Consider the following 12,597-nt stretch of genomic DNA (forward strand, 5'->3'; position numbering starts at 1 on the left):
CAGACCAGTAACTGACATTTTTAACTCTTTAATTATTTGACTATTCTGCTTAATATTTAATCTACAAATAAATAACATCCTTTGCTAGGAATTAGGACACAACAATGCCATTACACCACAAAGCATTTATCAGAGTTAAATAGATACGGCTGCTCAAGTGAAAACGCTCCATCAGTCAAATCCAAAAGAGAAATAAACACATTGCAACAATCTACACTGCAAATAACTTATATGACTACAATCATAATGCAAATGCACAATTAAACACAAAACGTAGTAGCAAATCTAATGCTAATAAAATTTTAAAGCATATTTCATGTAAAATATTTTTTGCTAAACATATTCATAATTACTTTTATTGTTATAGTTTAATTGACACCATAGAGGTTGACACCAATATAAATTTATGTAAATAAAAAATCAATGTGTAATATATTTTAAAAATATTACAACAATCATCATTATTACAAAAGGGGTATTAGAGGTTAAGACAGTGATTTAAAAAATACTACAAATATCATAATCATCTCTAACATTTAAGTGCACATTTTGTTCATGTATAAGATGTTTTATTTATGAATTTTAATATGGTGTTATTTGGTTCTATTGCTATAGTTAAATGTCTAACTATTACTAAAGTAGATGTGAAAATAAATAGTTCTAGAAGTATTGTTTATTTCACATGTACATACAGCGCTTAGCATATACGAGTGAACCCTTCTCCCACCCCCACAAATCTCTCATTTAAATTACTAATTTTCTATAGCATGCCTTACAATATCATATTTGTGCAAATACATAAGTTTAGTCAGTACTGAAACCAAATCTGGAGCTAATCTAACAAAATAACTAATAATTATGGTTCAAAAATTAGTAGTTCAAATTTAAAAATTATTTTAAAAGTAGCAAAAATAAAGAGAAACAAAAAATATATACAATTTAGTTGAAATGTTGTAGTTTGTAATTTGTTTTATTTTTTGCAATATTTTGCATTAATTTAAATGTATCTTTCCATTTCTAAAGATGTTCTGTGACTAAAATATTCGTTTAATAAATATATCTGCTTAATAAATCTGTTTTATTCAAATGCAGCAATATTTATAACTCATATTCACTGAGAAAGAGATAAAAATATTTATTTTTAAAATATGGTGTACTCCAATAACATGAAAACTGTGCATTAAACTTTATTTAGTCTTTACTTGCTATTGGTAACAATAAAAAAAAATGCCTCAAGCAACTTTGGTCTTTGATTGTGGATGATATGTGGCATAAAACAAATGTTCTATTAAAATATATTGCAATTAGTCAGCATAACAATCATCACACTATTACTTTCCAATTATCTAAAGAAGCACAAAATAATGCAAAAAACATTCATGTGATGCATCAGCAGGTAGAAACAAACTATTTCCCAAGGTATTCTCCAAGGTAGTGTGGATCTCGACTATAGACATAACGCCTAATACGCAGTATCCTACAGCAGGACAGTGTATAGGTAGGATAAAATGCTTTCGTCGACTCTCTGAATGCAATCAAAACAGTGACACGAGGGTGTGTTTACATTAAAGCGGACGTGACGTCGTAGGTTTTGAACCTCAGCGACCGCGCGTAGGGCTAATGAATTAGCTAAACGTTTTACGATTTATTGTCAGCTTGCCAACACAGGCTGTCGATTTGTACATCAGGATTTTTTAAATTCTTGTTTTCCATCAGTGCGGTTTCATCCAGAGGTGAGGTGCACATCGAGAGGCCTTTTGCGCATGTTACATGACTATGCTAAGTTAGCCATCGGCTACCCCACTGAGCACAGATAAACAAACCGTGCTACCAGTATCACATGTGTCTATCTGACTATTAGAGAACGGATGTCAAATATCTACTGTATTTCTAAAATGTTATCTACAAAACCGCGTCTTTAAACGCGTTATTAAAAAGCCGGCTGCTTTTCCACAGTTTGTGGAGATCGCCTGCAAAACAAACCGTGTTTAGACTAACGTTACTTACTGTCTTTCCAATACATATAACACTTTAAAACTACACGAAATCTGCATACAGTTTGTTTAAATGCCGCACAACAAACCGTGTTTAGATTGTTTGGACTTTGCATGAGAAAGTAGTTGGATGCAAGTTTTTGCAGGATATGAAACTGTCATTAACTCTAACGTTATTCGACTACTGTTCAACTTCACGTTGATATGTTATATAATCGCATATTGTGCATTTCCAACACGCTGTTGCGGTATAATTGTCGTGTTAGTTTGGTTTGACAATGTACTTACCTCTCACGTGGATCTCTGACCAACTGTTACTCCCTGTTGTTGACTCTTCTCGTTTTTTTATCCAAATGCAGGCAGGATGGATCTCCAAAAAATAATCCACGACGCGCTGTACGACTTCATTTTGTCATATATTCCTCACGCCGATCTGAGGTGAGGGCGTGTCACTTCGTACGTTTAATGAAAGGTTTTTCCGTTATTTTGTGTGTGGAAAAATAACGTCTGTTTTGTTTAAAACAGTACTCTGGATGATGTCATTCTGTCTTACATCACCGGGGTGCTGGAAGATTTGGGGTCTCAAGAAAGTGTCGAGGAAAACTTTGATGTAGAGGTGTTTGTTGAAATGCTGGAGGCCTACATCCCTGGTTTCTCTGATATCGACAGGTAATTTGGGAAAATGACTTGTAAATGTAGAACTACTGAGATTTACAATATTTTGCCATTACAATTTGATGCGTTTGACTATTTAATGTTTGTCTTGAAGTGTCAAAGTTTGCGAGATGATGTTTAATCTGGCAGCGAAGTTGACTTCAGCCAGGGACACAGGTAATTTCCTCTTTTTCATCAATAAAACAGTAATAATATTTATTATTATAATAAAGCTTTTGAATTATATCAAGATATTGAGGTAAAGTTGGTTATGTATTTGTAAATTCGTTCATTTTATCCCTATATAGTTTACCACACCAATTTGAATATTTGATCTTATGTCACATTAAAGTATGACTTCCAAACAGCAATAACACTATAAAGTTAACTATGAACAATGTTGTACATTAATAGTTCATGGCTGCTTATATTATTTCTCTGTTTATAATTTACAAATAATTCATTAATTCGATTTCTTTTTGGCTTAGTCCTATTAATTATCTGGGGTTGCCACAGTGGAATGAACTGCCAACTTATCCAGCATATGTTTTACGCAGCAGATGCCCTTCCAGCTGCAACCTATCACTGGGAAACACATTTACACTCTCACATTCACACACATACACTACGGACAATTTAGCTTACCCGATTCACCTATTCTCTGCATATGAGTGGGTGTAGCCATTTGAATCTTTTTGGCTCGAGACCTCCAGTCTCATTCACTTCCATTAATTTTTAGAGGTTAAAAGCAGCTCGTTATGCTACTTGATGTTGCAAACTGATCCTTTCTTATTTTATTATTCTACTTTTTATGTATCGTAATGCAAACACTTGTTTGTAGAGCGAGTAGTTGGATCGTTTTCTGCCGTTTATTATTCCTAGTCATTTCTCCCATAGGCAACTGAATCTGAAGTTCTAAAACTATCACAAAAACGAGCGCACTTCCGCATTGAAGAATAAGGTCAATAGCGCATGTCTTCGTACTTCTTGGGGAACACAGAGCACCCAGAGGAAATCCACGTGAACACGGGGAGAACATGCAAACTCCACACCGAAATGCCAACTGATTAAGTCGAGGCTCGAACCAGCGACCTTCTTGCTGTGAGGCAATTGTGCTACCCACTGCGCCACCGTGATGCCCAATTTGTAAATAATACTTTTCTGAAATTATATAAGGAGAGAGTCTGAGTGTGCAAATATAAAACCAACTTTACCTCAGTGATGGTGATCACCATCTTCCCTCTGTAGACATTTAAGAATTGTTTTTAAAATATTCTGTTGAAATGCAAAAAAGCATTATTTTATTAAAAATCTGCTAATTTGCATACATCTCTAGTAAACACTGATCAACGCGATGTTTGAAATTCTTGTTTTCCTTTCATTTATATATTGACATGTATAAATGTAAAATCATTTTACAGTCACTACATAAATCAGAAACTGAAATACTCTGATCAGACAGCAAAAAATGTTTATAGAATGTCTATAATCAGGCAAAATTTGCATGAACATTATTTTATTAAAAACTGCAGATCGATATGAATAAAACTAAAGTTTGGTAAATTGAAGATTTATCAAAAACAAAACACACTTTTGAGAAAACAACAATAATAAATATGTATTATAATTGAAATGTAGACACAGACTGATAATGTGCAACCAAAAAACTTTTGAAAGTGTATTTTGGATGTTTTCTTTCCATTGGATTAAAAACGCTATTTAAAAAACCTTAAATCTGAGTTGACAGGTGGATGAAAATGTGTAGTCTCAATGTAAAACATGAAGCTGTTGCGCTTTACAATAGTACTAGAAAACATCCTGCACATTGATTTATAATCTTTGCTTTGTGTGAGTAAGAATCAGGAGAGATGAAAATCGAGGAAGGTAAATTTCCCCTCTCAGAAAGCTGTGATTTATCCCTCGGCGGTTCCAGAGAGAAGACACACAACCTTACTTTACAAGCAGAGGGAGCCACAGCTCAGGTATTGGCCTCATTTTGGCCTTTCATTTTGTGCAACATCCTGGCAGACTGATTAACATGTGTTTGGGAATGTTTGTTCAGGTTAGTGAATCTTCATGGGATAACCAGGAGCAACATCTTCTTGAGATGTTTCCTAAATGCAGTGTGACTGAGGCCAGAAGTGCATTGTCCATTGCTAAAGGAGACATGGAGGAAGCCGTTCGTCTCATTATTGAGGGAGATGTCCAGCTTAAGTGCCCTCCGTCTCTCAGTGTGAGTTCACTAGAGAAGTTCACTTAATTAAAGATGTTTACCCACAGTAATTGGTTAGAGATTAAATGATCTACACTGGCTAATTAAGTCCTATTAATAATTAAGGGTATGTTTATGAAACGGGTTCTTTCTGCTCACCAATATTGCATTTATATAATTTAAAATATATTTTTCTTACAATGTTAATATTTTTACTATTGTAATATACTTTAGAACAGAGATGCCCAAACTAGGGCGCGCTGGCCTAATTTGGCCCATGGTAACGTATGATTTGGTCTGCCATCCCTTCTGAGAAGAGAGTGTGAATTTTGGGGGTTAATGCCTTTTAATACACATTGTCATTTCAAATTTAACATAAACTTTCGTTTGTTAGTTTGTTACGACAAAAAAATTAACTGTTTTGAATGAATCCATTAAAAAAAAAAATAAACAAATAAAATAAAAAATGAACACTGTTGCTCAATGTATAGACCACAATTCAGAAGTTCTCGGTAAGCAAATCAAGGCAAAGGCAGATGCAGCTTGACTAGGGTATTCAGCATTAAACTCCATTGTGTTATAATAAGAATTCCTGTTGTTTTCTTTATAATAGGTTAAAAATATAATGTATTAGTTAATATGATTAGAGTAATTTATTCTGAAGTAAATGATAAAATCTCTATGGCAATATTGTAATATTTTGAGATAATTAAAACTGTTTGATATATTTTAATATTGTAACAGTTTGATAATTGTTTTTTATTTTAAAATACTTATTATATATTAAGTTTGGTTTTTGGCCCAAAATGTTTGGGTACCCCTGTTTTAGAACAAATAGAAATTATTACTTGAATGCAATAAGGCAGTGGTTCTCAAACTGTGGTACGTGTACCACTAGTGGTACGCAGGCTTCCTTCTAGTGGTACGCGGAGGAATGAAATATGTCAAGTACATGCTACACACATTTTAAAATTTACCAAAACCTATGTATATAATGTGCCATATGACATATAGCCTATATTTCTGAGGAAATGTGCCACATTTTTTTAACAGTGCAGAGTTGTAGCTGCTTTACTGGGCCTACGCTACTGTATTTCACTACTGCACATTTTGGTGGTACTTGGAGAGACTAATTGTTTCTGAGGTGGTACTTGATGAAAAAAGTTTGAGAACCACTGCAATAAGGTCATTTATATTACAGTAAAAACATTTATTAAAAAAAAACAAGTGATAATTTGTTTAATAAATGTATTAATAATTTTATAATTAATTTTCTTAGGTTAAAAAAAAAGCTTAAAATGTATAGATTACAAGTAATATATTAAATAAAAAAATCTAAATATTACTAAAAGCTATAATGTTGTACACTAAATAACACAATGATTTGTTTTATTGATATATTTCAGGCAAACCAGGGGAAGACAGTCTCTGCTGAAGTGGATCAAAAACTTAAAGCAAGCATTTTAGAAAAGTAAGTGTCTGCTTCATCACTAATTATTTGCAACTATAACAAAAAGCTGTCATATGGAATGTGACTGCAATGTTTGTCCCAACAGATACATGCTGGTTGATGATGAGGAAGACAAGAAAGTACACCGACCTGTCACTCCAAAAGATGTGAGTTTGTGGTGCCATTTTAGCCATTATATTGTGTGACATTGACATTGATGACATTGGTGTAGATATTAAAGGGAAGGTTCTCACAAAAATGAAAATTTGCTATTTATTTATTCACTCCAAAGCCACCAAAGATGTAATCAAGTTATTCGTCAGTTGATCATTAAAGAATATTGTTCTGCAAGAAACAGATTATTGTTACATCATTGCATGCATTTCATAATCTTCTGATAATTATCTTTTGAAGCAATTTTTGGATAGACCTGTTAACCAAATTTGACTGAACCGTCTAAAAGTTAAACTTAATTTTAAAAGTTAAACTTAATTTTGGATGTGTCCGACAGTTTTGACTTTGACTAAAATGTAAACAAAACACTTGAATGAAGGGACAGAAACAAGCGTTGGTTCCTCAACAAAGCCCAATTTCATGTCAAAATCTGTAAAATTATGTAACGTGACTTTTGCAGCATGAGATGTGCTTGATTTAATGAAGCGTATTAGATCTATTCGTGTTTTTAAAAGGGTGAAAGTGAACTTGGGCTGTTCTGTGCAAGTGCTCAGCCTCAGACAAACAAAACACTGGCAAGTGAAGTTTTTTTTTTTTAGCTTAAACTGCACACTTAAATGGTCAAATACATGCAAAACAAATATCCTTTATGATTATTCACATAAATCTTTTTTATGTTATAAATGATGTAAAGAGTTGAAAAAATGAAAATGCATATGTAACAGTAAATTGAATCCATATGTCTCTTAAAGTGACAGTGTGCTATATTCCTGCTGCTAAGCATGCTTATCAGTATTCAGTGTTGGGAAAAATTTATTTTTTTAAATAAATATTTTAAGCTATCATCTAGCAGGGCAATCCTAAACCCAGCTAAGATGGGGGATAAAACATAAAAGTAACAGCTTTTCATAAAAAACATAATATAAATACATAAGCTGTGTCTCATTACAGAGGCTGCATCCCCAGAAGGATGCATTCGAAGGGCGCTGTGTCATTGCGGCACCACAAAGCCTGTCTCATTTAAAAAAAATTGAAGGCTCCTTCAAACGCAGCCTCCAAATGCGTCCTCTTTTTCCCAGGTAATGAAGAACACAACAGGTGGATCTTTCGCGGCCTTGAACGTCCCAAGATTTATTGCGCTGATAACTACAGGGCGTTTTTAAAAGAAAACTCCGGTTTAAATGTATGAATTAGGTTTATTTTAATTCAGGAGTGTCTAAACTCGGTCCTGGAGGGCCGGTGTCCTGGAGAGTTTAGTACCAACCCTAATCAAGCACACCTGAACCAACTAATCAAGCTCTTACTAGATATACTAGAAACTTCCTGGCAGGTGTGTTGAAGCAAGTTGGATCTAAACCATTCAGGACATTGACCCTCCAGGATCGAGTTTGGACCCACTGTTTTACTTTGATATCTAAACACATGTTAAACATTTGTTTACATTTGTATGTGTACATGAATGGATCAAAGGAAAATATTTGTAACTTTTGCAGCCCTTGTTTTGCCTTCAGAACGCTTAAAGGGCCATGAAACCCCCTCGTTTCAGCAGGGTGTTTTCACACCTCTACTTTGGAAAAAGCCAGAAAAGTGGGCGTGTCCAGCTCTGTTTAGGGGGAGTGTCCGAGGAAGAAGAGAGGGATGGTGTGGGAGTGTCTATTTGGGCACGCGACTGTGTTTACATGGGCATCTGTAGTTGAATTATTTGCCAAATTATTAAATGGTGGACTTTAACTGTCTTTCATTCAGGGAATTCATTCATGTCCCTCGCGACAAACGAAATATTTGATTCGAGGAGCTGCTCTAAGTGTGTATTTTTCATGCAATGTTTGATACCGCACGGTGAATGAGAGAAAAAGCATTTCCTGGAAACTTAGATGCACACAGCAGGTAGTGTCAGAAAGCCGCGTGTGTTATTCCGGTCACAAAATGCGTTAAAAACCCTACACGAGGTTACAGTTTGGTTGTAGTTCTAACATGTTTACACTCTGTGCAATAGTTTGTTCGATACGATACGAACAAACTGAATAAACAAAGAGCACTGGTCGCTCACTTAACAAATCTGTAGAGACAGGACAATCACCAGCAACTAGAGCCTCGTCTTTATAAAGAGAATACTACAAGCGAATCCGGATCTCAGCGTTTGCAGATGAGAACAGCTCTCAGGTAAACAATGTTCCTCCTTAGACACGTAAGTTATTGTTGTCGAGCGTCGCGTACACTGTTAATCTACACGTGAGTCTGCGCTGTCACAGAGAGAAAATGAAAACAAAACTTAACTGCAGCAAACTATGAAAGCAACACTTCACGCTTGTTTTGCCAACACAACGTGGCGTCTCTGCTGTCTAAACACTGTGACAGTAATGAATATTAATGAAGTTGCACAATAGAGCGCGCTGATTGGTTTGAACCAAGCCTTACTCATGCATTAATGCAACACACTGTAAGACGTAATAAGACACAATCTGGCACAGACGCCCAGTCTGCACGCTGGAATACACGCTATTATGTCATGACCGTGACGCAGCTTCAAAAATTCGTTTCAAACCGGAAGTACGAATTTGCTTGAAATAACGCAAAAACAACCAATTTACACTTTTTAGTGAAACATAGGTGTCCTAATAGTGTTTTTAGCAGTGTGGAACACATATACGACTGTCAACAGCTCAAAAAAAGTGTTTTGGTGTTTCGTGACCCTTTAAAATGAGTTTTAAAATCACTTTTAAAACTCATTTTACAAATTTTATCATTGCTTATTAACAGCAGCTGTTACGGTTGCCTGGTGATGAGATCCATCCTCTTTAGGCTTGATTGTCTCATTTCAAAACGCTCGGTTCAGCCTGTGTGGACTTCGAAGGACTCTCCTTTGAAGTCGGCATCCTTCAGAGGATGCAGCCTCTTAAATGAAACACAGCTAATTTATATATACATAAAAAAAGTAACCTTAAGTTATTTGTTGAAGTGACTCAAGATTGTAATATATTACTTTTAAAAGTAACTTTCCCAATCAAACAACAAAAAACAAGAATAAAATCATTCTTGATCAAGACTTATGTAGCTTTAATAAGATCAAACAGATCAAGTTCTCACAGTGAAGACTATGCTTAAAGCACAAAGTTTGTTTCATTTGTATATTGTGTTGTATAGTTCTATTTTCAGTAATTTTGAGCACATTGTATATTTACTTTTGTCTTTTAGTTATCCATTGTGCTGTGTTTTTGAGAATTGTGAAATGTTATGACATGTATATCTCAAAATAGTTTGTCATATGGCCATCTCATAATCATTTAAAGTAATTGTGATAACAACTCTGACCAAAGTAATTGTGATTATGATTTTTATCACATAATTGAGCAGCTACATTGATGTGTACAATGTGCAATTACTTAAACAAATTATTAAATCAAACTATCTCAACTGAACTGTGAAGGAAATGTTTGATCACTGATAGTGTAACTGGAAATAATCACATGTCCTCATTTACTCCAGGCTTAAGATCACTAATGATAATAATTTTATGAATAATTTTGAGTTTCTTGCTCAGACCAATTGTATTGCTCACCAAGATCTCATCTAGGGTTGTAACAATATACCGGTATGACGGTCTACCACGATTTGAACGTGCACGATTATCATACCATGAACAATTGCATATCAACGGTTTTAACCCTTAAAGACCGAGACAGCTGCCCGCGGCTAAAAATAAGTATTGCTCTTAAATGTTTAATAACTTTTGATCCGCTGATCCGATTCATACAATACAAATATTGGCATAAAGAAGAGAATCTCAGCTTTCCAGTGCTGTATAACATAACATTCGCGGACTTTCAGAGGCTCCGAAATCAGTGCGGTTCTGTCATCAAAATTTGACAACGCTGATTTGACAAAGAAACGCTCGTCACTGTGTCTCCGGACAAACCAGACATGATACATTGATGCATTGTCCCTCCTCCATGCCCAGATTGGTTCAAACTCGCTATATCACAACCAATAAGCATAGGTTTCGCTTTTGTTTGTGGACCAACACTGAGCTTTTTGAACAACACGGAATGAGAGATAGGCATACATTTATGCGTGGCTAAATAAAACGCAAAAAAAAGTTTTGCATGAAATAATTCTCATACTAAGTACTTTTGCATGCACAGCAGCACAGAAACATGACAAAACAGTGACACAGCAAAGACGAACTGCTGCTCTTGCTGTTTTCAAAAGACGCAAATGAAGGTGCAGCTGTTTGTCTGCATTGCAGACAACCATATCCATATCCATAGACAACCATATCCATGCTGGCACATAAAACCTAAGGATGTTCCATATTGAATCTAGTTTCGTTATGTAACTATTTATAGGATAGTAAATATTTATATCTATTTTTTTACTGAGGATTTGCACCATGTTTATTTGGACTTTATTTGGACTTTGACACATTATTTATTATTTTCTTATTTTTTTATTTGTTCTTTGTAAGTGGTGTTGTTTATAGTAACTGAAAATACATTATTTGGAAAAAGTCAAATTTGCTTCACTGTTCTATTATTTTGTAACATTTGTAACATACCGTATACCGCGAAACGGTCAAACCGTGGTATTGTTTTAGACGATTATCATACCGTAAAAAATTCATACCGTTACAACCCTAATCTCATCAAATATCATCAGAGTTCATGAGTGCTAAATTTGTTTTGCCCTGATATGCTTTTTTTTTCTATTCAGAGTATTATTATTGACCACAGTTCATGTGTTACTGTTAAAACCAAAGGAAAAAAATGTCATCTACATTCTGGATGGACTGAGAAAATAAACATCTCTTACTTTAATTTTGGAGCGAATCGTATTAACCCCTTCCATTTACTTGGTCCTCTGCAGGCCCCTAAGAAAATGGTGCGCTATCACGGCAGTCAAGTGGTCACTACGAAGGGAGAGCGTTATCATCTAGTCAAGAAAGAAGAACCAGAAGACATGAAGAAGACTTACGTCAGCCTAAAACCAGCCCGCAAATACCGCTTCCATTGATGAAAGGCATCTTATTGATGGACCGTTCAGAATACTCCCTTCTTTTGTGTCTGGATCTCTGTGACTGGAAACAAACGATTTAGTTTTTATTTAAACGTATCTCGTCCAAATGTCTCCATTGTAATATACGGTGCTGGAGGGTTTATTTTGTTGTTGTTTGGGTTGATGTCTTGTGTGATCTCCTAGCAGGTCTCTTTTTTCGAGCCCTTTTAAGTTACTGTATTTATTTTTTTAAACTACTTTTTACTAAAACCTTAAGCTCTACCTTAAAAAAAACATGAAGGTGTTTACATTTGACTGTTTAATTTATGCCAAATCCATTTTTATTCATAATTACAAGTCAAACAAGCTGGTTGCTTTGTTATAAAATCAGCCAATTTAGCTCATCTCCAGTGAGACGTCAGTGTTTGTACTTTGCATTCTGTGTTTATTTTCATATGCAGAAATAAGACTCCATATATGTTCCTACAGAAGCTAAAGAATAGCAGGGTCTGTGTGACAGGTTTTTTTTTTTCTTTGATGCAGTTCACAAAACAGGTCTGCCTGGTAAAATTGACCCTGGAGAAGACCTTTCACCTCCATATTTACTAGTTAGTTTCTCTGTAATGTGTAGCTAGCTGGCTTTCCGTAGTTTTAGTAAAGAATGTACTTTTGTGTTCATTATTGAATTACCATATTCACATTACACCAGTGTTTTTCAGAGATGGTTTGTTTGTGCTTGATGTACTCCATTTTTACATGTTGTCTTTGGTGTAGAGCAACAGTATTGGCTGTCAGCATTATCGTCACCTCCGACATGACCCTGAAACTGAAGTGCAGTGATTAGATTGAAATATATTAACATTATTTTTAAAGGACTGATGTTTTTGAGAGTAACTAGTAAAGAATTAATGTTTTATGAACGTGGTGTCTTTATTTTGTTCTGTGCTTCAAGTACACTGAAGATTCGATTTCAAAGTGGAGGAATATGCTAGATCATGCTCTATAACATTGCATGGTTCCCAAAATGTGGGTTGTGGCACAAAGGTTCGGTGGGGGGGGGGGTGAATTCCAAAAATGATTTACCTTATTCATGTTATTTTACTATAAACTCCTGGGGTGAT

General features: G+C 34.9%; 1 protein-coding gene across 2 annotated transcripts; it reads left to right on the top strand.

The window, feature by feature from the left end:
• The first annotated feature begins 1,584 nt into the window (after positions 1 to 1,584).
• cuedc2 (CUE domain containing 2) lies at positions 1,585 to 12,396 on the top strand. Of its 2 annotated transcripts, XM_005156782.3 has the most exons (9): positions 1,585 to 1,733; positions 2,354 to 2,432; positions 2,520 to 2,663; positions 2,764 to 2,825; positions 4,506 to 4,630; positions 4,711 to 4,881; positions 6,267 to 6,331; positions 6,417 to 6,477; positions 11,348 to 12,396. In XM_005156782.3, the coding sequence occupies exons 2-9, from the start codon at positions 2,359 to 2,361 to the stop codon at positions 11,492 to 11,494; spliced, it is 849 nt and encodes a 282-aa protein (XP_005156839.1). In that variant the 5' UTR covers positions 1,585 to 1,733; positions 2,354 to 2,358; the 3' UTR covers positions 11,495 to 12,396.
• Positions 12,397 to 12,597: the final 201 nt, after the last annotated feature.

Source organism: Danio rerio, chromosome 13 (assembly GCF_049306965.1).
Source record: "Danio rerio strain Tuebingen ecotype United States chromosome 13, GRCz12tu, whole genome shotgun sequence".
Lineage (NCBI taxonomy): Eukaryota > Metazoa > Chordata > Actinopteri > Cypriniformes > Danionidae > Danio > Danio rerio.